A 26,089-nucleotide genomic window follows, 5' to 3' on the forward strand; every position below is an offset into this window, starting at 1 on the left:
TTTTTCTTATAATACACAAGTAGGGGCAGTTCATTTTGTATAACACCACTAGTAATGAAAGTATAAACGACCACCAGGCATTGAAATGACCAGGCATTGAAGATCTATATACAGGGTGTCATGAAAGCTGCTCTGAAACCAAGTGTTATAAACTGCAGTTTACCAACGGTCTTTGGTTTATATACTGCATGTATTTTTTGACATCATCATATGATGTATGTGCATTACCACAGCAAACAATCTCATGTTTATTCAGCCAGTACAGGAACAAATTATCATCAGCTAACTCAACTCGAAATAACTACCGGCAGATCATTTGTATCACTGTGCATATAGTATGTGTACCTGTCAGATCTGTATAGTGCACATTGAGAAGACAGTACTGTGACATTGAGAATACAGCACTGTGACATTGAGAATACAGCACTGTGACATTGAGAATACAGCACTGTGACATTGAGAAGACAGCACTGTGACATTGAGAAGACAGCACTGTGACATTGAGAAGACAGTACTAGGAGATCGAGAACTTAATTAAATGCCCATATTGATACTTTTTACTATAAGGTAATAAACATTTTTTTTTTACATGTAATATTACTTGAGAAGCACTTTAAAAGGTCTAGTTCACAGAACAACAACAAAAAAATAATATTAATTAATATCATATAATGAACATTTCCGAGTTTGGAGAATAATTTACCATATTTTACTCCGGTTTGCCATGCTTTCACTATGCTTTATTTCACTTTGCTATGTTTCTAGTATGATAAACCTTTAGAATGACCAGGCAACTATGAAGGGATTACCACTCTTAGACTCTTTGATTCTTGGTACTCAATAGGCAGTCTGTGGACACAATGTGCAGGAAGGCAACACCCCTGGCGTATGATCAAGATGTGTAAGAAACAAATTGTTAATTGACTTTCAAAAATGTCAGTTCCTGTGGTGCCTGTCTCAATGGCAGCATAGTGAGGGATCCACCAAGATGAATTATTAATTCATCTTGTAACTAACCTTTCTAGGCAGGGGTTGTCTGATTCATCACAGCATGACGACTACATGTGCTGATGCGCAATATGCAAATCCAATAGCTGCATAAAGAACCAGGAATCCACACAAAAATCAGATTTGGACTCGTTTTGAAAAATATTGTTACAGCAGTTTATGAAGTCTATTTAGATCTAAACTGTGGCTGGTCTGAAAACCTATGTTATTTAAATCATTGAAAGAAGGGCTAGTCATGAAAACTCCTGCGCGGCACAGAGCATAAACCCTGCCTCAAGAGATCGAAAGCTGGAGGTCTGACCCCCTGCACAATATCCACTGGTGCGCACGGGTGGAATGGCATGCTTAAAAGGAAGGGTAATGTAAATCCATGGGTGCAGGTCATTCCTTTCTGATTCGTTTTTAATAAGAACAGAGTGCACAGTAGGCTTTCATTTGCTGTGTAACATACATGATTACAATCTGAAGAAGGTAAGGTTTATGCCTAATTGTTTTTAAGATGAACCATTTACTGGGTTTTAAAGGGTACATAAGGACTTTTTTATTTTTTGTTGTGTTACCCATGTGTTACCACAACTGTTTACGTAAGGTGTGTGTATTGTTTTAATTTATTTATTTATTTTTTACATTTTGACCACTTTTTTAAACTTTTAAATTGCATTCCCTGCCTCAAGATGGCTTCCTGTGTATCCGCATGGACCTCTCAGAACTACATTTCCCATCATCCTCCAGCTCACATATGTAACTGAGATGGATTTACCAGGATGGTGGGAAATGTAGTTCTGAGAGGTCCATGTGGGTACATGGGAAGCCATCTTGAGGCAAGGAATGTAATTTAAAAGTTTAAAAAAGTGGTCAAAATGGGCTCCCGAGTGGCGCATCCAGTAAAAGCACTCGCTAGAGTACAGGATGCGCTCTATAGCCTGGATGTTGCGAGTTCGAATCCAGGCTATTCCACAGCCGACTGTGGACGGGAGCTCCCAGGGGGCGGTGCTCAATTGGCCGAGTGGTCAAAATGTAAAAAAATAAAAAAAATAACAATACCCACACCTTACGTAAACAGTTGTAGCAACACGTGGGAACATGTAACACAATAAAAATAAAAAGGTCCTTATGTACCCTTTAAAAGCAGTCGTGCATTCCATTCGCTGTGTACATCTTGTATGTACAGCTTTGAAAGAAGCATATAGAAAACATTGAATGCCAGTGTTTGAAAAAATAAAGGTATGTTTTTTTGTTTTTTTGTTTTACATCTGTTTTAATTTGTTAACTGCAAAACAGAAGCGACAAAGTAGCATTCAAATTAAAATGACAGGCAGAACATAGAGTGTTGCTATGTTTGCATGGCACTGCAAAAAGTAGCTGTGTTATAAAAAGGTTTTGCTAATAAGAACTATAGGGGTATTTAATTCACTTTTTGATTCCATACTAATCTTAGAAAATTGAGAAACAAACAACCTGAGACTGTTAAGAGTCATTGAATTAGATTGTTTGTCAGGTTGGCTAGTTTTTCAAAATATTAACAGTTGTTTTTCTCATTCATTTAAGACTAAACATGGCCCATATTTTTATGACAGAAAAAGTGGTCAAAGTGAAAATAAAAATGGGACTTGTGTATCTCATCAGTGTTTAATTCATATTTTGCATTACAACTTGAACTATGTAATTGTTGCAATGAGCAATTGGTGTACAAAGTGTAACAGAGCACTGCTCTGCTGTACACATTCCAATTTGATTTGCTGATTTGCATAATTCAATTGCTTGTCAAACATGTTAAACTCTTTTGCACTTAACAAAAATAAACGAAGTTGAATCATATCAATTGCGGTTATTATATTAATCTTATTTTTTTAATGGTCAGAATGGGACCTTTATTTTAACAGAACCGAGTGATTGAAACAGATGAATCATTTCTTCATTAAAAATGCATATTAAACCATACTAAGTGCATTATGATTTGGTTAAAAGCAGTGAATACATTGAGATTGACACTTAGTTTTTTCAGTAGTACTGCAGAGCCGTGGGTCTTGGCACATGTGTGCATTGCTAATCCATGTCAAGGGCATAAGGATTGTTCTGTCATGACAGTTAACTAACCTCTCACTCCAAAATGTAATGTTAAAATTACATTAAAATACAGATTTATCAAATGGTAGAACCAGTGCACATACATATGGACGGTCCTCATAAACAATGCTTATACTAAATATTTGTAAAATTTGCATAAAACTAATGATTTATTAGACTCTGTCCAAATGTAACCCAAAAGGTCAATAGGAGATAAGGTGCCTTTTAATAAAAGTTTGGAGGAGATCTGAGGAAATGCAAGGCATCGTGTTCACACTATAGAGACGTGGTCATTGCATGGTGGTCCATGTTTTTAAAGTGGACCCTATAGACAGAGATTAACTGCTCAGCGCAGTACACAATTACGAAAGTCCAAGTGCCTCTGTTGTGTGCTTTTCACTCAAGCTCTTTCCAAGTATGACAGGCAATTGATGAAACAATTTGAATACAATGATTCCCCCTCTGCCACCCCACCAAACAAACAAGAAGGGAAGCATACCATTATCTTTTTTTGTAATGCATTGATCGCTTTGCTTTAATAATGGTTTACAGTGGAATATCATATTCATATCAGTTCTTTTGGATTTCAGTGTAACATGCTGTTGTCAAATCTAACTTTTTTCCCCTGACATGGTCACTAGCGTGGTGGAGTAATTTGAATTATTGATGGTGTTGTAAAATGTACAGTAGTATATGGCTTTAGCTGCTCGCTCATCTCTGAGATGGAGATTTACTGAATTAATTTCTATTTAGCCTGGTAAGTAACTGATAACCAAGGCTTTGAAAAGGTTTAGGTTCCCAGAGTGGCTCACCTGGTAAATTACATCACCACTTAGAGACCGGGCTGAGTCAAGCATCTTTGAGCTTGTTATGATCAAATTACAGCATTAACCTTGGCTGAATACTGTCTCTGAACTTTTAAAATATGAACACAGTATCAGGCAAACTTATTGGACCTACAATGCGCATGTATAGCTGACAAGAAAGTCAACAGCAGTAGAATGTCATCCAACTGATGTAGGCCTGCTGTCTGTCCAAGGTGTAATATGTGTGATGCATCAAAGGGCTGGATTACACTACAGTATGAGAATACATACTATTATTATTATTATTATTTGTTTATTTAGCAGACGCCTTTATCCAAGGCGACTTACAGAGACTAGGGTGTGTGAAGTATGCATCAGCTGCAGAGTCACTTACAATTACATCTCACCCGAAAGACGGAGCACAAGGAGGTTAAGTGACTTGCTCAGGGTCACACAATGAGTCAGTGGTTGAGGTGGGATTTGAACCGGAGACCTTCTGGTAACAAGCCCTTTTCTTTAACCACTGGACCACACAGCATACTAAGAAAATGTTTAGCAGGTTTATTTATTTATTTATTTATTTATTTATTTATTTATTTAATTGGATTTCATGCTGCTTGTTTTTATTGTTCACGTGGGGACAACATATTTTCCTAATCTAAATATTCTCAGAAGCAAATGGTTATGATTTAGAATCCAATCTGGATTTTCCTTGATCTGTCTCAAAAGAACAGCTTAACTGTCTGTAGCAGTGATAATACAAGCAGTAACAAAGACACTGGTGGAAGTAACTAGAATATGCAAGTTTTCTGCATAGCATAGTAACTTAGTATGTCACAGTTCACTTGGGGTCATGACAGTACTTTATATTGCTTCAGGATATGCTTGGCCAGTAGGGTCTTCTGTAGAACGATGAAGAGAAACAGTCTCTAACGTGCCTCCTGCCACCATACTAGAAGTCTCTAAGGTGCCTCCTGCCACCATACTAGAAGTTAGACAGAAGTATAGTACTTGAGATTCTCTCACCATTCACTTCCTGTGTTACAAGTATTTAGACCCCATCCTGACACCACAAAGTTTGCAACTCAGATGGGATCCTATAACCTGCAACATGTGCTTCATCTGGGTCAGAGTAATGACATTGTAATTATGCCACAGCTATTGTTATAGTGCCTTTCAAAATCAGTGACTGCTAGTAATAACAGCTGGGCTTTTTATTTCAGTGTTAGCACTGAATAATTGCACTCTTGCTTTGATTCAAAATGTAATCCCTGGGTGAGTTTATAATAAAGGGATCATCCTTATAAATATGTAATATCTATAAAAAGAATCAAGATCCATGGCATCTGATAATAAAAAGCACTTTTCATGTTGCCCATGCTGGCAGTGGCGTGGGGCACTCCAGCAGTGGTGATGCTAGCAGCTGCGATGCATGGCTCTCTGGCAGTGGCACTGGCACTGAATTCAAAATTCCCAGTATGTTAAAGTTTAAACATATTTGATTCTAAAGGCAAAAACAAAACAAAACACAGACTTAAACACCCTTACCCTAAGCTAGGGATACAGAAAGCATAATATAAGAATGTGAAACGTCAGCTTTAGTATAATATCTCACTCATGCATGCTGTGCATCTGGTATTGCATAATTAAACACCCCTGTGAAGGGAGCTTATACGTAATTGTCACTTGGGCCTGCTCAGGGCTTCAATTGGACAGTGTTCAAGGAAACTGCTTTGAGATCCTTGTGGATGAAAGGCATTATAAAGGTTCTGAGTGCAAGTCTGCCAGCCAAGTTGTATAAGTGGCGCAGCTGGTTGTTTGTGTAAAGGGTTTGGCTTGCGAATATGTGCCTTTCCAAAAGCAGAATTTCATTTGACAATTGACTGACAGTTGAAAGCCTGTTAGAACTGCAGCAGCACCCCAATCTGGTGTATTTCTCACCCCTGAAGAAATGCCTTGTGGTCAAATCACTAAACTGCACAAAAGGTATCAGGATACATTTCCAGCTGTTTTTTTTTTGTTTTTTTTGTATTGGGCAGTATCTTAACTTAAGCTTGTTATTCATATATTGTTGCTTTAAATAATCTGTCCACTAACTGTACTAAATGATTCAGGTAAACCTATCACTCCTATTAAGTTTCTTATAGATACATTTAGCTATTTGACTACCCCCCCCCCCCCCCCAAAAAAAAATAAAAAAAAAAAAAAAATTAAAGCTTCATCTTGTACTGTCCTTCCAAGGTCCAGTGCTGTGGAGATAAGCACAATTAAATTAAACCAAGCCTCTATGGAATTAAAGGGAATATAATCAAATTCCTTCTTAATCCAGACCCCAGCAGCTAAAAAGTAGCTTCATTGTACTGATAATCATGTTCAAGTTACAGCAAACAACCTCATACGTTACATGTTATAAAAAAAGCCTTTTTAAAATAATTCTAAATCAGTAAAATGATTGTGATAGTAATACTTTTTTCTTTTTCTTTTTTTTTTTTTTCTTCGGGTTTCTAGGCCATGTTTAGTCTGTGCATGGTGGAAAGTGGAGCTGACGAAGTGAATTTACACGGTGTCACCAGCGTGGGATTGAAGCAGGCTCTAGACTTTGCATACACTGGGCAGGTGAGTGCTGATTAACAAAAACAACTGTGTTTCACAGTGTAGTGGATAATATTAGTTTTTTTTTTGCTGTTTTTTTCTCCTAGACCACATGCTGTTGCTGATCATTGACAGCTGCAAAGAGCACAGCTACATTTCTAAATCAACGTCTCAAAGCAGGCTACCTATAAATGCTTATCAGCTGGTTTCCATTGCAGTACAGACCTAAATATACTGTATATATACTGACTTACTTTAATACCACAATTATCTGTCCTAGACAAATCCAAATAAAAAAAGCACACACCATTCTTCCCTTTTGGGGTCTCCTATCTACAGTATAGTCATGGGGTGTGTATTTAGATCACACCTGACCTATAAGACATTATTTTAAATCTGCAAAATTACTCCATTTGTTTAATATCGATGTTGGATATGCCATCATTAGTTCAACTTACTTTTTAACTGATCACTGGGTAGTTAGTGTTCCTGGGTAGTAAGTGTTATTTCCTAATTGCTTATGCCTCAAAAGTATAGAAAATGGCTATTATTCCCCACAGACTTTGCTTTTGTGACCAGGACAGTGATATTTTGAAATGTACCTATTTCCAATGAGAAAACGGGCGAATTTGTCTTTTCGTTCACATAAAGTCAGAAAAAAACAACATATGAATCCAAATTAACATGTATTTATACTAATGTAATACAAAAATGACTACAAAAGATTTAGAAGTGAGTAGTTTTTCGAGATTTACGATTATACTGTAAATCACTTTCACGAATCAGCCCCCAAATGTAGTCTCCCATCATGTTCTCGTTATACTGTCCTTGGTAGCAGCGTTCAAAGTCCAGTATATCCTGGTGGAAGCGCTCGCCTTGCTTCTCCGAGTACGCTCCCATGTTCTCCTTGAATTTATCAAGATGAGCATCAAGGATATGGACTTTGAGGGACATCCTACAGCACATTGTGCCGTAGTTCTTCACCAGAGTCTCAACCAGCTCCACATAGTTTTCGGCCTTGTGATTGCCCAGGAAGCCCCGAACCACTTCGACAAAGCTGTTCCAAGCCGCTTTCTCCTTACTAGTGAGCTTCTTGGGGAATTCATTGCACTCCAGGATCTTCTTTATCTGTGGTCCGACGAAGACACCGGCTTTGACCTTTGCCTCAGACAGCTTAGGGAAGAAGTCTTGAAGGTACTTGAAGGCTGCCGACTCCTTATCTAGAGCTCTGACAAATTGTTTCATAAGGCCCAATTTGATGTGCAGTGGTGGCATCAGCACCTTCCGGGGGTCCACCAGTGGCTCCCACTTGACGTTGTTCCTCCCCACAGAGAACTCGGTCCGCTGTGGCCAGTCCCGCCTGTGGTAGTGCGCCTTGGTGTCCCTGCTGTCCCAAAGGCAAAGATAGCAGGGAAACTTGGTAAAACCGCCTTGGAGACCCATCAGGAATGCCACCATTTTGAAGTCTCCTATCACCTTGATGCCATCTCAGAAAAATGCAGATATGTATCCACTTAGGCATCTGGAACTAAACTGAACTGGAGGGCTTAAGGCCCCTGTATTTATACTTCTATTTATATTACTGGAAAGTTCTAGAAAGTTCTAGAAGTTACTCCAAGTTTACTCAGCACTGAATCTATCTGGAATGTTCTGGAAAATAGGTAAATTTCAAAATATCACTGTCCTGGTCACAAAAGCAAAGTTTGTGGGGAATAATAGCCATTTTCTATACTTTTGAGGCATAAGCAATTAGGAAATAACACTTACTTACTACCCAGGAACCAAAAAAAAGATATATATATTTGTTACACGGTGTAATCATTACTAAGGCATTAATGGTGGGGCTTTGTATTTAGTCTTGTTTTTTTTAAACTGTGCTAATGACAATTTGGATGAATATATAGCTTTGGAAATCTAGCCCTAGTTGTGGTATTGGACAAGTCCTTCATGAGTTAATGCAAATGTACATGGCACATGGTCTTACACATATCTCAGTATTGGGGCAACAGGGCTAAGCACCATGTAAGCATCATAAAAAGGCAAATAAAGTATACAAAAAAGAAAAAAACACAAAACTATAGCATTAATATGTAATTTAAAATTGTGTACCAAACATTGCTCAGTGAGAGATCAGTCTGTAATATGAGACTAAAATAGCAATAGTAAAGGCTTCAGCTGTGGTCAGGCCCTAAACCTGTTATATTATGACAGCAGTTCTGACGGGGTATTTGTACAGAATTTTCAATGAATCCCTGTTTATACTAGGTGTACAGGAGTTGGTTGTACTTGGTTAAATTATGCTAGTTTTTACCTTATTGCACAATGTTCTTCTTGATTGTTATATATTGTATTGATTGCAATTTTTTTTAAGTATATTTGCCCTTTAGTTGACCTCTTCACCTTATTTTTAGCTTTGTGGTTTTGTGTGTGTGTGTGGGGCGGGGGAGGGGATATTTTGTAAAATACAAGTTTATATACTGAGGCTTTTGGTGATGTATATGGGATGCATTCCCAATGCAGCGTGTGCTGCGTTGCAAGTAAATTATGGGATGCCAGGATAACATAGCCTGGCCTTATCTGTCCTGAAATTGTATAGAAAAATATATTTTGATTAAAGGTTGTTTGGCTTGGCTGACAGAATTGTACATAATCTATAGCTGTAACGCTTGGTGACAATAAACGTATGTAATTTTGGTAGATTTGTGTACTGCAGCAAGAGTTCAGCTTTTTCTTTTTACACATCCGTTAACAGGACTGGGTCACTACCAAAAAAACAGTGACATAAGTGCAACATTATTATTTTATGTCTATTAGTATCCACAAATCTGAAATATCAAATAATAACATAAGGATTTATGATTCAGAACACAGGATTCATTACACAATGCACCACATATTGACTTTAGTGCATCACTAATGTTTCCCCACAATTAGCCTTGGGGAGTATTTTCAGAAGCAATGTTTCCTGGAACAGTTAGTAAGCATGACAAATACAGATCTAAGCAGAAACAGCATTAGAGAATCATACAATAGGATAATAATATTATCCTATTGTATGTAATAGGATATTTAAGAGGTACAAATTAGAAAAATGCATAAAAATCAATCCTTTAATATTTAGTTTTAATATGTATTTGTTAATAAAGAATGTAAAATAAGCAGATTTTGAATTCACGCTGGTTATGATTTGTTAAGTCCTGAGAGAGAGAAACAGGATTGGATGATGAAAATAGGCATACTGATGAACAATTACAGTATTTACCATCATTTAGGGAGAGTATTTGTTCCGTGTCTGCATCTTTCAAGCAGGACAGTCTATAGTATATATGCTAGTATATATGCTAAATATATATGCTATATGCTAAACTAGTTCTATTTCATACACTACTGAAATCAAAAGCTGTAGTGTATCGTGACATATCTTATGGCAACGCAGCGATCTGATTGGTTGTGATGGTGTATAACATATGCTAACAAAGTGTTCAACTAAGTGTCCTTACCTTTTGTTACTACTGTTCGAAGGGTGTTGATACTTTGACACATTCTGAGAAAACATGCAGCCGTTGCACTGACACATTCAATTGCTGATGGATTTATTAATTGAATGTGATAAAAACCTCTAATTAGGTATAGTCCACACCCTGGTCCCATTCAAATCACTGTACTGTACTAACACAATGCAAACCAAACCGAGCAAAACTTGGCATAGTAAACGCTTAGCTGATCAATGTGTAATATGCTTCTGGACAGCCCACTCTGTGAAAATGGCTTGGAGGTCAAGGGCTAAATCTACCCGGTGTCATCCCTGCCACGTCTCCTGGCATTCAGCATGGCAGAGGCTGCGTGTGAAATAACAAAGCTGACACTGCTGGCTTATTTAAGACATGGCTGAAGAGCAGCGTGAGTGGAACCCAGATTAATGAGTGCTTTAAACATTTGAAGATGTAAATATAACCAGATTATCTTGCTTTATTGTCTAAGAATTGAAGAAAAAGTAGCAATTACCTTTGCCCTGATTTTGGACTGTGAAATTGATTGGCCCACTGCTTCGAGTCACTAGTGCTTTCTGATGTGGTGCAGGTAACTTACTTCAGATTTGAATCTTGGTCTCAGTTGTCTACATGTGTAGTGTAATGAAGCCCCAGTTGGGTAAAACAGGGTCATGCCATTGCTGATTTTTTTATTTTTACGTCAGATAGGAATTATGAGTCCTGACACAATCCCAGATCTCGGGCTGTCCAAGAGAAGGCTACAATTACCTTTTTATTTAAATTGCCCCATACTACTCTTGTTTGGGTGCTCTTTCGTAAGATTTAAACAAAGCCCAGACAGACGCTGAGTGTGTAATGGCGACCTCGCAGTAATTAACCATAATACTGTTCAGCTAATACAAAACCTAATAAACTCTGCTGAATCAACATAAATCTGTTATTGTGATTGTAAACCAGAATGTAATTCACTCAAGCTGAGACACATACTAAAATAAATTCTGAGCACATATCATTTAGTTTGATTCTTTCCTCGTGTGTCTCTGGTTCATTTGACAGGCATTCTAAATGACGTAAGTGACAAAGTAAACAAAAAAAAACGAACACATTCAAATAAACAGTTCCCAATAATTGTAATAATCTAGGTAGAGTGTTCCCTCTAGTGGACAACACAAGAATAACACTCATCACAATTAATACCTTGCTGCAATGTTATTTCATTTCTCAATAATAATAAGTCAGATGTTGCATTTAAACTTAGATTCAATACAATTAAGTATTGAAATGTGGCATATGCTGCCACTCCCTCTGAATTTTGTATCAAACTTAAATGTATTTTGAAGTTACAAATGTAAAATTGATGCCCTATTATACATTACACATCATAATACGAGTACATGAACTACTGCACATGTAGAAACACCGCATTTACCATTTACTAATACTCACAACATGTATTGTAAATGGAAGAATGGAACTCCATCTATACCATATATAGTGATTTACCCAATCATATAACTGGTTTACATACATGTATTAAATAGTGTGACGCAAGTGCAAGGACAGTGTAGCTCTGGTGCTGTTAATGAGCCTGTATTTTGACGTGTATGTCACACCCGTTATTTGTTTTTGCCTCGTCAGATCTTGTTGGATCCCAGTATGATACAGGACGTGTTGGCTGCAGGGAGTCATCTTCAGTTGCTGGAGCTCCTCAGCTTGTGTTCTCACTATCTCATCCAGGTAAGTGACTCTTTTATTGGCTGCAGGGAGTCATCTTCAGTTGCTGGAGCTCCTCAGCTTGTGTTCTCACTATCTCATCCAGGTAAGTGACTCTTTTATTGGCTGCAGGGAGTCATCTTCAGTTGCTGGAGCTCCTCAGCTTGTGTTCCCACTATCTCATCCAGGTAAGTGACTCTTTTATTGGCTGCAGGGAGTCATCTTCAGTTGCTGGAGCTCCTCAGCTTGTGTTCTCACTATCTCATCCAGGTAAGTGACTCTTTTATTGTTTCGATGTCAGTGCTGTAGTCATAGTAGTAGTATTTTTTTTTTTATGAAGCACAGGGGTTCACAGTCTTATCATTTACAACTGGCTCGCAGCACGTGCTGGATAATAAGACTGCCCTTGCCACTGGCAGATTATAAAGGAATGACTTCGCCACCGAACAGCTGTACGAACCAAGTGGCAAAAATGACAGATTTCAAATTTTGACTTAAAAATATATTCAATGCTGTTAAAAGAAAAAAAAAAGTTTTTATCAATATAAAAATGTAGTAAGTACGTGAAGAAACAGGAGAAGCCAGTGCACCGTGCCTCCCTGCTGTACTAAAACTATTAGGACTGGTAAATATTTAGTGTAATGCTGAGCGTACCTTCAGAAGAGTTTCAGAGTTACAGTAAGCACTTCACAGCGTACAGGAATTACATTAATAGATTCTGGCTCATTTGGCATAGCAGATACCAAGACCTGGCTTCAATCCTTAGTCCTGGTCCTTTATTCTGCCGTCAGTCAATTATCTAATGATAAAGCACCAGGCATCAGTCTTTATTCCTCTGTTATGGGTGTCTCTGAGCAGAATGTTCCAGAAAATAGGCTTTATTTCCTTTACTTTAGGGTTAGGATTCAGATGGACAAGGCTTGTTAAAGCTAGGAGGCGAATGTCTCCTTGTTGTCATGTGACTTACCAACTCCATCAATTCCAGTCCAGATACTTTTTCAAAATAAGGCCTGGATTAAATAAAAATTATGGCGACGCCATGCTCATTATAAAGTATAGTTATGGTGCCCAGTGCTTAATTTGTAAATCGGGAGGTGCCGGAACACATAGTGCGCGCGAGAGGGGGGGGGGCTCTGAGCTACCAGAACGCATGAGAAAAAAAGTGACAAACACAATGTATCCACACACTGTAACTATAACCTGTGTTAAGGTGTCATCTTTAGCCTTGGCTACAATGCTTGCTGCCGCTAAATGGGCCTTGGTTCGTGGGTGTTCAAAAACCTTTTTTTCTGAGGGCTCTTTGTTATTTTTTTTTACGTCGGAGGCAGAGGACGTTACTGTACATTCCACCCACTCTTTTGCTAGTTTCATCCCTCCAGTCTTTTCCGGACCCAAGCTCCCTACCTTTTTGCATGTTGTACAGCCCAGCTTTGAATTTTGCATGACAAGCCAGGGGTTATACGTTTGCTTTTACTAGAACTGAGCCTCCGTCCAAACTGCACCTGCTCCGGGCACTTCGTCGGTGGATGCACTGTCCTCCCTGGTGATGTGTAGTTCGCGAACGAATCGTTCTTTTTGCACGACTCACTAGTGAACGATAGGAATCGGATCAGAGTCCCTATTGAATCGGTTCTTTTGATTCATCCTATGAACAAGCTGCGTGGCGCAGGAGTCGAGTTACCAGCCTATCAAAAGTCATGAAATGATTCCTTACCTCTCGAGTCTGGCTGATTTGTTCGTGGTAACAATGAAACCGGATTGTCTCTCAACTCATTGAGTGTTATGAAACTGAAGACCGTATGTGCCATGTTGGATCCAAATTCGCGCTTACTTAGTGCATGATAAGAACTCTGTGTGAGCCAAAATGGCGTCAGTTACATCCTCCAGACCATAGCTATATATCTATGATCCAGACGGTGTGTACTTTCTAGAGTGCTGCTTCACGCTGTCAGAAACTCAGATTACAGGTTTGTGCACCGTAATTTTATTTTTTATTTTTCTTACAGTTCTTCTTAGTTTACTATGTACGTAACCTTGTGTAAGTCTGCCAAACAAATAAATAATAAAATGAATCACTACTAGTTGTAGTCTATGTGTGTTTGTTATTTTTTATACACATACAAAATTAATCATATCTACAGTTAACTATTTTGCACAAATTATGATTAATACTTCTAAGTCATCTTGAGTAAAGTCAGCCAAATTACTAAATAATAATAATAATAATAATAATAATAATAATAATAATAATAATAATAATAATTGAGATATACACCTCATTTCCAAAATAAATAAATACAAACATCTACTGGTATTGTAACGTTATTGTACCCAAGGCTTAATTATATAACTTGTGATTAAATATTTGACCTTGAGGAATGAATGTATTTTATACATGACAATTTACAACTACGGTTAAATATTTTATAATTTAATAATGACGGCGATTCCCCTTAGTCCACAAGGTGACACGTAGTATCAGCTACGATACAACAACCTTTTAGGAGGATATACTGGCTGCACATTCAAATGGATGACGTTCTTAAACGTCTATTATATTTTACACACACATTAAATATACATTTTCTAAATGTTATTTTACTGTGTTAAACACTAAAAAATTACTAAATATATACACGTTTAAACTTTGTTTATATAAAATGTACATGTTGTGGTTATGGGTGTGCTTCAACGGGCGATTGATTACATGACTAATCCCAAAGGTTTATGGATAGAAGAGGAATTGGGCAAACAGCGTTTTGCTATGTGCTGAATAAATACCACGGATTAGTTCCACAAATACCACTCGTTCGAGCCTCTCTTTTTTGATGTTGTAAAAAAAAACAATGGTTGACTCCAAATGTATAGAAAAAAAAACACCTAAGAAATGCAATTGACTATTTGGTTTTTTTAAAGATTAAATTAAATTAGATTGATACTGATGGCTAAACAATGCTAATGGTCAAACTGTTATGTTATCTCCAGTATTCTAAATATATATATATATTATTATTTTGTCAAACTATATTTAATTTAATGTTTATGAACCCAGACAACCAAATATAGATTCTCCCTTGCTTTTGTGATGTGCAGTTCGTGAACGACTCGTTTTTTCCGGTTCAGATAAACCTACGTAAACAATCTTAATGCGGTCTATATTGATTGGTTTTGTGTCACTGAATCAGTGAATCAAATGAACGAAATGAATCGATTCACCAAACTGAACTGAATCAAATGAATCGAGTCACTAAAAATAATCGAACTGCCCATCACTAGTCCTCCCCGTCCCCCTCTCCCGCCGAGTCTGACTCACTAGTAGGGCTGCTAGCTAGTGGAGGACGGAGGTATGACACAGGCCCGGTTTTTGGGATGGAACCGCATAACAGTCTCGCGTTTTGATTGGTCCATGTCTGTCACATGAATACGTCGTCACACGAGTGGAAAAGCGTGCAGGCATTTTTAACATTGTGATCAGAGAGAGAGTGATCTGCTTTCCACAACCTTACCATTAAAATATAATGTGGTATTACGCTGTACTGATATAACAAACTATGGGTGATTACTTTATATAAATTATCATGTTATGCACGAATGTAAGAATTGGCGTTCTGTGGTGGTGTACTTTTTTCTTTCAAGTAGCATATATCTATAATCGTTTTTGCGATATATTTTAATATAAAACATATACGCTATTGCAGTTTTGTTACAGGATACATTAGTTTATCTCTAATGTAATCACAGTTTTACATATAGACTGCCCCTGTTTTCATTTACGTCCCAAATTCTGGGCAGCCTTGGTTTTTAGATAACATCCCAAATTCTGGGCCGCTTTGCATTTCCGAATTCAGCCCAGTTTTGGGGAATCAGCTGACAGCCGAGTTTCTAAGTCATGCATGTACAGTTTACCATAAACTGGATCGTGAATTCATTTGAGAGTAACCCTTAGTACATTAATCAAAGTTCATGTATTTTTTACTCTCCCCAGAAATCTTTTTTTTTAATGAAAAAAACAAAAATGTAAGAAACTACATTGCACTGAAATAGATACATGAAAATTAATTTAAGCAGTCGTTTTCCTTTATTAAAGGCTAATATTAAAACACATTTTTGGGAAGGAACATGGTATTCCGAAAAAAGGACATCTCGTTTTCTTATGTAACGTCCATCAGTATATTGTAGTGTTTCAGGTTCTTTTTGGACAGGAATGAGACTGCAACTGTGAGTAGATGAAGGCCGTTTATTTTGACAATAATTAAATAATCACAAAATAAAATCATAAAGTGAGGGAAAGGAGACTGGGAGTCGAAAGTGAAAATAAATGATTGTAGTAATTTTTCTTTTACCCTACCCTTCCCAGTCTTTTCCCCGCCCCTCTTGTGCGCAAAACCTGAACTCCAATTCCCCTCCACACACGTGTACCACCATGCAACCCCTGCACGCATACACCCACCATGCAACCCCTGCACGCATACACCCACCATGCAACCCCTGCACGCACACACCACCATGCAACCCCTGCACGCACACACCACCATGCAACCCCTGCACGCATACACCCACCGTAGCAATTCTTTGCAAAATATATTTTAGGGTATTCAGCCCCATTCATGTCTATGGCAGTGTTATAAAACACATTTTCAGGCATATCTCTCGAACCCGAGCACGTAGAACCACCATTCAAAGTGATATAGACTCAGGGGAGCACCCCAAACCACCCCCTAAAAAGGTGTGGTGGTTCACCCAAAAACTCATGTCATGACGAAAAAATTCACTTTGCCAACCCGTCCTGGCATTTGAACCATGAAAATGGTGACTCCTTGTGTGGGGCCCCATGGGGCCCCAACGCAAAAAAAAAATCAAGTTCCTAACCCCTACAGAACCCGAGATACACCCTGTCAAAAATGTCCAAAAACTACCCTTTTCGGGGTCATATCTCTATGACCCCGGGACCTAGAAACCGGGTTGAACTTCCTAGGGTCATGTCTGGGGGCCCTCTTTCACAGGGAGCCACCCGTTTTCAAATGCTACATTTTCAACAAATTTTCACATTTTCAGCATGATGGCATGTCAAGGTTGCATTTCCAATAGCTTTTGAGCTCCAGGTTGGCAAAAAAAGTCTAAACTGGTGTCCTTTCTAGCTGGGGACACGTCACTTGGAGGGATCGACAGGGGCTCCAAGGTGGACCTCCATACTGATTTTCAAGTCTTGGGGACCCCCGGAACCCGAGATACAGCACCCTGAAAAATCTCTATGGGAAATCCCATTATAAAACCCCTTTGGGGCAACGCCCACCATCTGGAGGTGGGGTGGCGTTTGAACCCGTGGCTGATGTATTTCTTTAGCTAAGACTCTTGTGCACGCAAAGAATGTCCTTCTGAGTTTGTTGGCCCAGGGGTCGTGGAGATACGGGTACGATAAGAGACCACCCCCTTCCCTATGGCAAATCCCATTATAAAAACACCATCGGGGTAAGGCTCAGCTAATGGTGGTCGTGGGTCTTACGAACTCGAAGGAACCCATTTTCTTTAGCTAAGATTGTTGTGCATCTAAAGAGAGTACAGAAGCACCAATTTAAGTCCATTCCAAGTGTTTTGTGATCACAGTATCAGCCTGAGTGTATCGGAAAAAAGCACTATATACCCTATTCTTTAAGATATCACTTTGCAGTGCAAATTTGAGGAACGCAACCACTTAGCAACTTGCAAATTGGTACTGCAATTTAAAGGCCTGTAGTGTCAGACTGGTAGTGCCTAACTGATTCAGTGTTTTTGGAATGATTCTTGCAAAGACTGATTTATAAGAAAAAAGAGAGATTGACAAACAGCATTTTGCTTTATATGCAGAAATGGGCAACTACAAGAGGGTGTCAAACAAGCTGTGAATGTCCCAGGAGGCTACAGAGTACCTCTGGGTATGAATCCAGATGCTCGCAGTACCTGTTCTTAGATGTCCGAAACCACTGTATCGCTGTATAACTATACCCTATAAATATCACTTTTTATTGTGTATTTGAGGAACACAACCAATTACAAACTTCATTTGAATTGCTGTGCTATCAGAATATCAGTGTATAACTTTGCTGGGTATTGCAGTGTATGCTGGGTATCAAAAGGCCTTCAAACTTTTACAAAAGGCCGTCAAAGTTACAAAAAAATAGGTGTGCTCCTAGCCCAATACTTGTCTTTTTAATTCTGTGCATCCAAATACTTGTAGTTAAAAGTTTTAAGAATTAAGCTTACTGTTTGTTGTTCTGTCCTAAACCAGCAGTTTGTCACCCAGATTTATTAAATAAACGGGGGGGGGGGGGGGGGGAGGGGGGTCATCAGATTATTCTCCATTTTATTGTAACTGAGGTACCGTTCAGTTGAGCGAAAATTGTAAAGGGGTACTCGAGCTGAAACCTCCAGATAGAAGGGGTACAGTTTCAAAAAAAGGTTGAAAACCCCTGACCTACAGTATAAATGATCAGGAAGCGATAAGGGAAATGCTGACTAATACAATACAATAGGATTTATTTGAAGTTGTTGAAGGGCACTGGTCTCTTAAACCCAGAAGTTCTGATAAACCCCTATGCCTCACTATATATTGATGGACATTACATAAGCAAATGAGATGACCTTTTTTTTTTTTTGGAATACCATGTTCCTAAATGTTTTCTGAGGAGAGTAAAAAATACATTAACTTTGATTCATGTACTCTTAAATGAATTAACGGTCCCGTTTATGGTCTGTGCATGCATGACTTAGAAACTCGGCTGTCAGCTAAGCAGAATATCTCAAAAACTGGCCTGAATTCGAAAATGCAGAATTCGGAACGTTATCTGAAAACCAGAGCAGCCCAGAAATTGGGATGTTATCAAAGCGGCCCAGAATTTGGGACGTTATCTAAAAACCAAAGCGGCCCAGAATTTGGGACGTTATCTAAAAACCAAAGCGGCCCAGAATTTGGGACGTTATCTAAAAACCAAAGCGGCACAGAATTTGGGATGTTATCTGCAAACCAAATCGGCCCAGAATTTGGGACATTATCTGAAAAGTAAAGCGGCCCAGAATTTGCGACGTAAATGAAAACAGGGGCAGTCTATATGTAAAACTGTGATTACATTAGAGATAAACTAATGTATCCTGTAACAAAACTGCAATAGCGTATATGTTTTATATTAAAATATATCGCAAAAACGATTATAGATATATGCTACTTGAAAGAAAAAAGTACACCACCACAGAAAGCCAATTCTTACATTCGTGCATAATATGATAATTTATATAAAGTAATCACCCATAGTTTGTTATATCAGTACAGTGTAATACCACATTATATTTTAATGGTAAGGTTGTGGAAAGCAGATCACTCTCTATCTGATCACAATGTTAAAAATGCCTGCACGCTTTTCCACTCGTGTGACGACGTATTCATGTGACAGACATGGACCAATCAAAACGCGAGACTGTTATGCGGTTCCATCCCAAAAACCGGGCCTGTGTCATACCTCGGAGGACGTGCCGGCGGTGATGCTGAACTGGATGCTAAGGCATCGCCATCAGGAGCAGTTTCCCCCTCATTTTTGATTTGGCTTTCCTTTCCCACGACACGTTTCAAATTCAGTAGCGACGATTAGCCTAGGCTACGTGTCGTGATTACGTAGGACCTCTCACTAGCTGACCACCACTGTTTCAAGATCAGTTTTACCTCGCCGGCCCGCCCCATAACCTCTATGTACAAATAAGAGAGCAGGTCTGGAATCGGTGTGGCAGGATAGGATGCGCTTTTACTGGGGGGACGGGAGAAATAACGAGGAGGCAGAAGCAACTTTAACTCTGATCGCTTTTATTAGAATGTTTACAGTGCAAACAGTGGAAAAAATAATAAATCATGCCGCGAGAGGTACCGGATCCAGGTAAATTAGGTGCCTGAACGAAAAAAGTCAAATCTGAGAGCTCAAATTAAGCACTGATGGCACCGCTATAAACCTTGATTTAGTGTAGGCCCAGGTCTAATTTAGGACAGGATTGGAACAAACCTCAAGGCCAGGGTTGGGCACCACTGGACTAGAGTTTGAGGGAAGATGCCCAGAATTCAATAATGTATACATGTAATGTAGATGACTGGATATTATAAACTAACACAATCTATTACCTTTTTCTCTAAATAAAATAAAATACAATGCTCCTCTGCGTCTATTTCATTTCTAAGCATTAGTTTGGTCTGTTAGCACCTTTTTTTTTTGTTTGTTTTGTTTTTGCATTCCCAATTGATTTAAATTGCTACTTTTTGTTTTGTAAGTGGAGCTGTTAAATACAGAAGACAATACTGTTTTGGTTTTAATACCAACGTGCACATATATTTTTATCTTTACATGCTGTATTTGTACTTGTCTATTGAAAAGAGACATGAATAGGTAATCACTTCCCTCCAATGAAATACTGGGGATTGCATGTCTGGTACAACTTAAGTGTGCAAGTACTGTCGAGTTACTATACATATTTTGACACAAAAAAAACCGCTCAAGCATTTTGGAAAGTAACCGAAAACACTAATGTCATACTGTATATCAAAAACGAAAGCCCTGAAAAAACGATTTACATAAAACTCGAAAATAGCTAAAATAGCTAGTTAAAGTTCAGGCCTTGTAACCAGATGGTCATTGGTTCAAATCCCACCTCTGCCAATGACTGACTCACTGTGTGACCCTGAACAAGTCAATTGACCTCCTTGTGTTCCATCCTGCGGATGAGATGTTAAATCAGTGTCCTATTGTAAGTGACTCTGCATATAATGCACAGTTCACAGCCTACCTCTGTAAAGCGCTTTGTGATGGTGATCCATTATGAAAGGTGCTATATAAAGATATTATTATAATAACAGTAGGACTTCTCAAGTTTTTTATGTATGCCGTGAACACATTGTTGAACTCTGCAATTGCCAGTATAATGTTACGGCTCAGGGGCGGTTCATTTAAGTGTCTGTTTAAGACCCACATAACTGCTTATGCCATACGTATTTCTGACAGAGGCATAAAATTGTTGTAGAACTGTATTAAGCTGTTCTATCGTGACAGTTTTCAAGTCTATATTTGTGTTACTCTCACTCACCCAGTCATAAAAAGCTTAACTGCCAAGTTGGTTTGTCGTTTTGTGGATACTTAATTTCTGTCAGATACTATCCCATTGAAAGGTGCTGGTCTGGTCTCCTGGCTTCTCTGTGTTTGAAGGCTCTTTGCCAAACGAGGTTTCCACAGTTGTCATGTTTAAGGTGAAATTCACTTCAGGAACTGTGCAATTTATTCTGTGTTATTGACAGTTGTGGCGGATGGATATGTCTTACTAGGTTTTCAGTGAAGAGGTTGCCGGTACTAGATCCGCGATGTTATGCTGGGGTAAATAAAAAATAAATAAATAAAAAAAAAGTTTGGAAACAACTCAGCATGGTTCATCTACCAAAGATAACAAATTGTTTTAAAGTAAATATTTCTTATATATATATATATATATATATATATATATATATTTTTTTCATGCATAAGTATAATTAATAGACGAATTGGGTCACAGTACTATGATATTCATAAATTGTATGTTTCTGGAAAGTTTGGCACACATACATGCGTGGTCAGGTTAAATTGGTGTATTGATTTCCAGTTTAACCTGGCCACGTGTCTAAAAGCAGCTGCCTCAGTAAGAAAGCTACAGAACTGTAGTGTAGTTCAGGAGAAGAACGATTGTTGAGAGGACAGCTGCCTGCGTCCTTGTGTAGCTCTGCTTCTGCAGAGCTTATTTCTTTGATTTTAAAAAAAAAAAGTCTGTACCAAGACGACCTTTATTTGTATTTTGTTTATTTTGTGTTTACTCAGTTTTAGTGAGACTCCTCCTGACTTTTGGCCGTCCACTCAAAACTCCTTACTATGTCTGCATGTGTTTTATTTCTGGGTGTATAACATTCTCTCAGATATAAATGGTGCAAAGGATTTATCTGAACAGCAGATGGCAGCATCTCACTAGTTTTGTGAAGATTACTGAGGTTCCAAATTCTCTCTGCAGGATTATTAATTTTGTTTAATAATAGAGACTGCAAGAATAATCAGCTGCAAATTTGCTTTATTTGCCTAACACTATTTAATAAATGTAATAATTTTAAAGTAGATACATTTTTATTTTTAAATAGCATTCACTTAGTTGTTCAATCCAGCGTTGTTATTGAGGGAACAGCCAATTATTACTCTGCGTTGTGAAATCGCTCATTTGTTCTTATTTGGATGTAAATTACACCAAGGTTTTTACAAATAAGGGGACAGGCTTCCATGAAAATAATTGCAAGGCTGATCTCCATTCCTTTATGCATCAGTCATTTGGTTATGAATTAAACACAGCTTATTAAACACGGTGCATGTCCAATAATGAGATTGTAATGGCAAATTATTTTCTCACTAACCGCGGCTATAGTTTATTGATGGCTATTAATTTGTCTTTAAGCAGCATTAGTTTAACACTTGTGTGACCTGAAAGATGACATTTGAACTCGGATACCATGAATAGGACCAATCTAACAATTTTTTTTTTTTTATTCCTGGCGTATCGACAGCACACTGTAAACAGGGTTCTGTTACCTGGCTGAGTTATGGGATTTTTAAGCTCTTTAATGAATCTGTGTTTCTGTTTGTGTGTTTTCTATACTGTCACCCCTGGGATTGAGATCATGGTAATTCAAGTGCTAATATTGGAGAGCACCTATGTAAGCATAGTTAAGAGCCTACACTATAATACAGCTATGGGACGGGTGCATTTGCTGTCTTAGCAACGGATTTCATATTCATCCCTTTAATAATACTTAATGGTGCTTAAGACCTACCATGTACTTAGATCATTCATAAGAAGACTTAATGCTAAAATGGGCTCCACTTAATGCAACTTGTCTTTAGACAAATCCTGTGTTGGCTGTTTCATATAAATATTAAAATATAGATTAAATAGAATGGCCAGTAGGGGATTCATATTGAAGTGTATTGTGGCGCATTGTGTAGCAGTTGTATTATGTTTAAAATGTTGTAAGTATAAAGATGATGCCACATACTGTAGAGCAATATTGAACAATGCTTAGAAAAGGGTACATTGATGATGACAACTTGTTTGTTTATAAAATGAATGTGCTGCTATTTAGCGCAGTGGGGTGATTCCCTCACATTTTGCCTCTGGAGACTTGGGTTCAAACCCAGTTTAAATGACAAAGTAGTGGGCTCAACGTATAGTACACAGTAGACATTAGATCACATAAACAATAAACATAATTTAGTACAATTACAACAAAGATAGATCATATTTAAAATGCAATGAATAAACCTTAAAAAAAGGCAGACTGCCAAATTGAGCAATATTATTTTAGCTTAGATTGTGATTGACTTTCAATAATGCTGTACATTGGAGTTTGGCACTGCTGGGCTTTAAAATCATACTGCTGCCAAAAAATACATTTTCACCTTTTCATGCATGCATTAAGATGACATTACAGTCACTGGTCTGTCCTTCAAAATAATGTCATTTTTTAAAATCGTTCCTGCTGTACTAATAAATAAATTAAATAAATAAATAAAAATAAATATTAAAACATTAAATTAAGTCTTCTGTTTTATTTCTGCTTAAAACATTTCATTTATTCCGTTTCATATCAATCAACAGCTGAGGATTTGCTTTGATAACCACATTGTTTGTTTTTTTATTATATTTCTCTATGTGTAAAAACTGCCAAAATTCCATGGTATACTGTATAGGCAATGGGTGTTGTCTAGATCTAGAAGAAACTAAACTTCACTTTTCTGTGTTTTTTGCTCCAATGTGTTTATACTGACTGATTTGTAGCACCATCACCAGGATATTTGTCAGCCATGCCACTGTGGCAAAGTGGTTTGCAGTGCGCAGGTGTAGAGGTGATTGCAGTGCTCAGTAATAACAGACACAAGACAGTTCACAGTGAAAAACAGCTCTTTATTTGGCTGGGTTGCGTCCTTGCAACTCTTAAATAATAATAACTGGCCCTACACAGCAATGTGTTTGGCACAGTTAAACCACAGGGTTCAGAAATAATAATACTAATAATGACACCCACTTAATACACACACGATCACAAGTCCAATAGTGAGGCTTCTAGTGCAAGTGGTGATTTAATACAGTAGTGCAGTGTAGTCCGGGTTTGATGCTGGCTTAACACGACAGCTCCCCGATATTTAGCCGTCTAGAATAACAAATAACAACAGTTTAAACAGACAGATAAGACAACACTAAACACTCACGTTTTTTTTTTCTCTCGTACGTCCTTTACAGCTCTTAACGCAACCATAACAAAGGAACAGATTGCTTCGCCACATCCCCTGATATACCCTCAGTCACCCCTCCTTCAGTAGCGAGTGCAATCACATATCCTCCAATCCATGACTGACACATCACCTACCGCATTAAGACGATGACTTCTGGTATTGTGACTCTGCCCCTTTCTGGATGGCTGACTTCTGACTGACCCTGGAATGAACTGCCAGACCACCCAGTCCAGGGTGCAGCGTAAAGGAATATCTCCTAGAAAGTGTCCTGAGGGCATCAGATGATTTTAGGGCATTTGCCAAGCACTCCCACCTTTCACTTCCAGAGCTCGACAACTCTACGAAATCAAGCCACCCTGTCCCTAACCTAACCCCAATCCTAACCTTAAGCAACCCCTGCCCTAAAACCTAACCTCAAACCCAATACTAACCCTAAACCTAACCATTAACAATCATCTGATGCCCTCAGGACACTTTCTAAGTCCACTGCATCACCTAGACCTCCTTATCTTTTATTTGGATGTGATTTGAATTAGCATGCAGAGGGATCTTTAATTAGTGTACAGGATCAATCTCAAAGAAAAGCCACACTTGCCTATCTATCTAGTTACCTTATTATTTTTATCTTTTTCTACCTTCCTTCATTACTGCTTTCCAGCTACACTCATCTTTGTGTTCCCATCAATTAACATCTTGTTAAAGGGAAAGAGATTGATGGGTATTTGCATCAGCTGGGATAGACAGCCTTCACGCTCTGTTTTCTGGTGTCTCCATGCCTTTTCTGGTTAGTTATTCTTCCACATAGGTCCCTGCGCAGTGTAGGTCTGGACTGGGAACAACAAGTAGAGCATTATTATTAGGGGGCCAAACAACAAAGTTGCAGGAACCCTATTGTTATTGATTATTATTATTATTATTATTATTATTATTATTATTATTATTATTATTATTATTATTATTATTATTATTATTATTGATGTTGTTGTTATTATTATTATTATTATTATTATTATTATTATTGATATTGTTATTATATCATACATTTCTACTGTACTGTAATGAGAAGACACAACTTATTTAATTTAGTGACTTCAAAAATGTTTACTATAATGTATAATAAGGCTGGTTTTACTCTTATATTAAATGTATGCCTCCTTAGTGAAATGGGGGGCTTATTTTCTGCTTAGCAAAGTGCTCAGTGTGCGTGTTGTGTTTCGCTGCAGGAGCTGAACAGCTTCAATTACCTGGACCTGTACAAGCTGGCGGACCTGTTTAACCTGACGCTGCTGGAGGAGGCTGTGGTGAGCTTCCTGGTGAAGCACCTGTCTGAGCTGCTCAGCAGTCGCCAGGAGGAGGTGCTGGTGCTTCCCTACCGTCTCCTCCGGGAGGTGCTCAAGAGCGACCGGCTCACATCGCTCAGCGAGGAGCAGATCTGGCAGGTAGGCATCAGAGTGTTCACACCATCCTGCTGAGCATTACAGCAAGAGCTGGGAACCGGAACCCAGTTTGGCAGATTTCATACAGGACAGCCAACAGCTCTATAAACATGATCACAGTTCTAGAGCACTTAGTTTAGGAGTGTAGACGGCAAACAATCAGCAGCTTGGTAAAATATAAATATATTAAACTGACCATGAATTGACAAGCGGGGTCTGGGCTGGGAGAAGAATGGGCTGAAAGCCTTGAATAACAGCACAGACCATGTGGTCTGCTGTCTCTGCTTCACTTAGCCGTGTTGAATGCCGTATTGGAGGGAAAGGAATTTGTAGGTGTACTGTGCCATAAACAAGGTATACTGTAGAGCAGGGGTGCACAAATCCGGGCCTTCAGGTTTTATCAATATCTTAAATAATTGCCTGACTAAGGTCTGGAAGGAGGTTCAGTTGGTTTGGTTAAGTCACATGGGGTGCAGGTATATCCTGGATGGGCAAAGAGGGATATGGATCTTGAGGACCAGAATTGTGCAGCCATGCTGTAGAGCATCTGCTATGTAACTGCAGCAACTTGGAGAACAACAAAGAAGGCCTTCTAATCATTTACTGTATTTATCGTTCTTATATGGCCCTTAATTTTAAGAACCAGTAAACTTTTATGATAGGCATTTTTT

At 38.4% G+C, this 26,089-nt stretch overlaps 1 protein-coding gene across 3 annotated transcripts in view; it reads left to right on the top strand.

Moving 5' to 3' along the window:
* LOC117402502 (kelch-like protein 32) overlaps positions 1 to 26,089 on the top strand; it is a 73,001-nt gene that overhangs the window by 19,707 nt on the left and 27,205 nt on the right. For 2 of the 3 annotated variants that reach the window (XM_059024580.1, XM_059024581.1), the window contains 3 exons: positions 6,390 to 6,497; positions 11,603 to 11,701; positions 25,206 to 25,421. In XM_059024580.1, coding sequence (XP_058880563.1) covers positions 6,390 to 6,497; positions 11,603 to 11,701; positions 25,206 to 25,421 — 423 coding nt within the window. Of the gene's footprint in view, positions 1 to 6,389; positions 6,498 to 11,602; positions 11,702 to 11,887; positions 11,948 to 25,205; positions 25,422 to 26,089 lie in introns of those variants that run through there. The other variant, XM_034003715.3, reaches the window with a different exon arrangement.

This window comes from Acipenser ruthenus, chromosome 5, assembly GCF_902713425.1.
Source record: "Acipenser ruthenus chromosome 5, fAciRut3.2 maternal haplotype, whole genome shotgun sequence".
NCBI lineage: Eukaryota > Metazoa > Chordata > Actinopteri > Acipenseriformes > Acipenseridae > Acipenser > Acipenser ruthenus.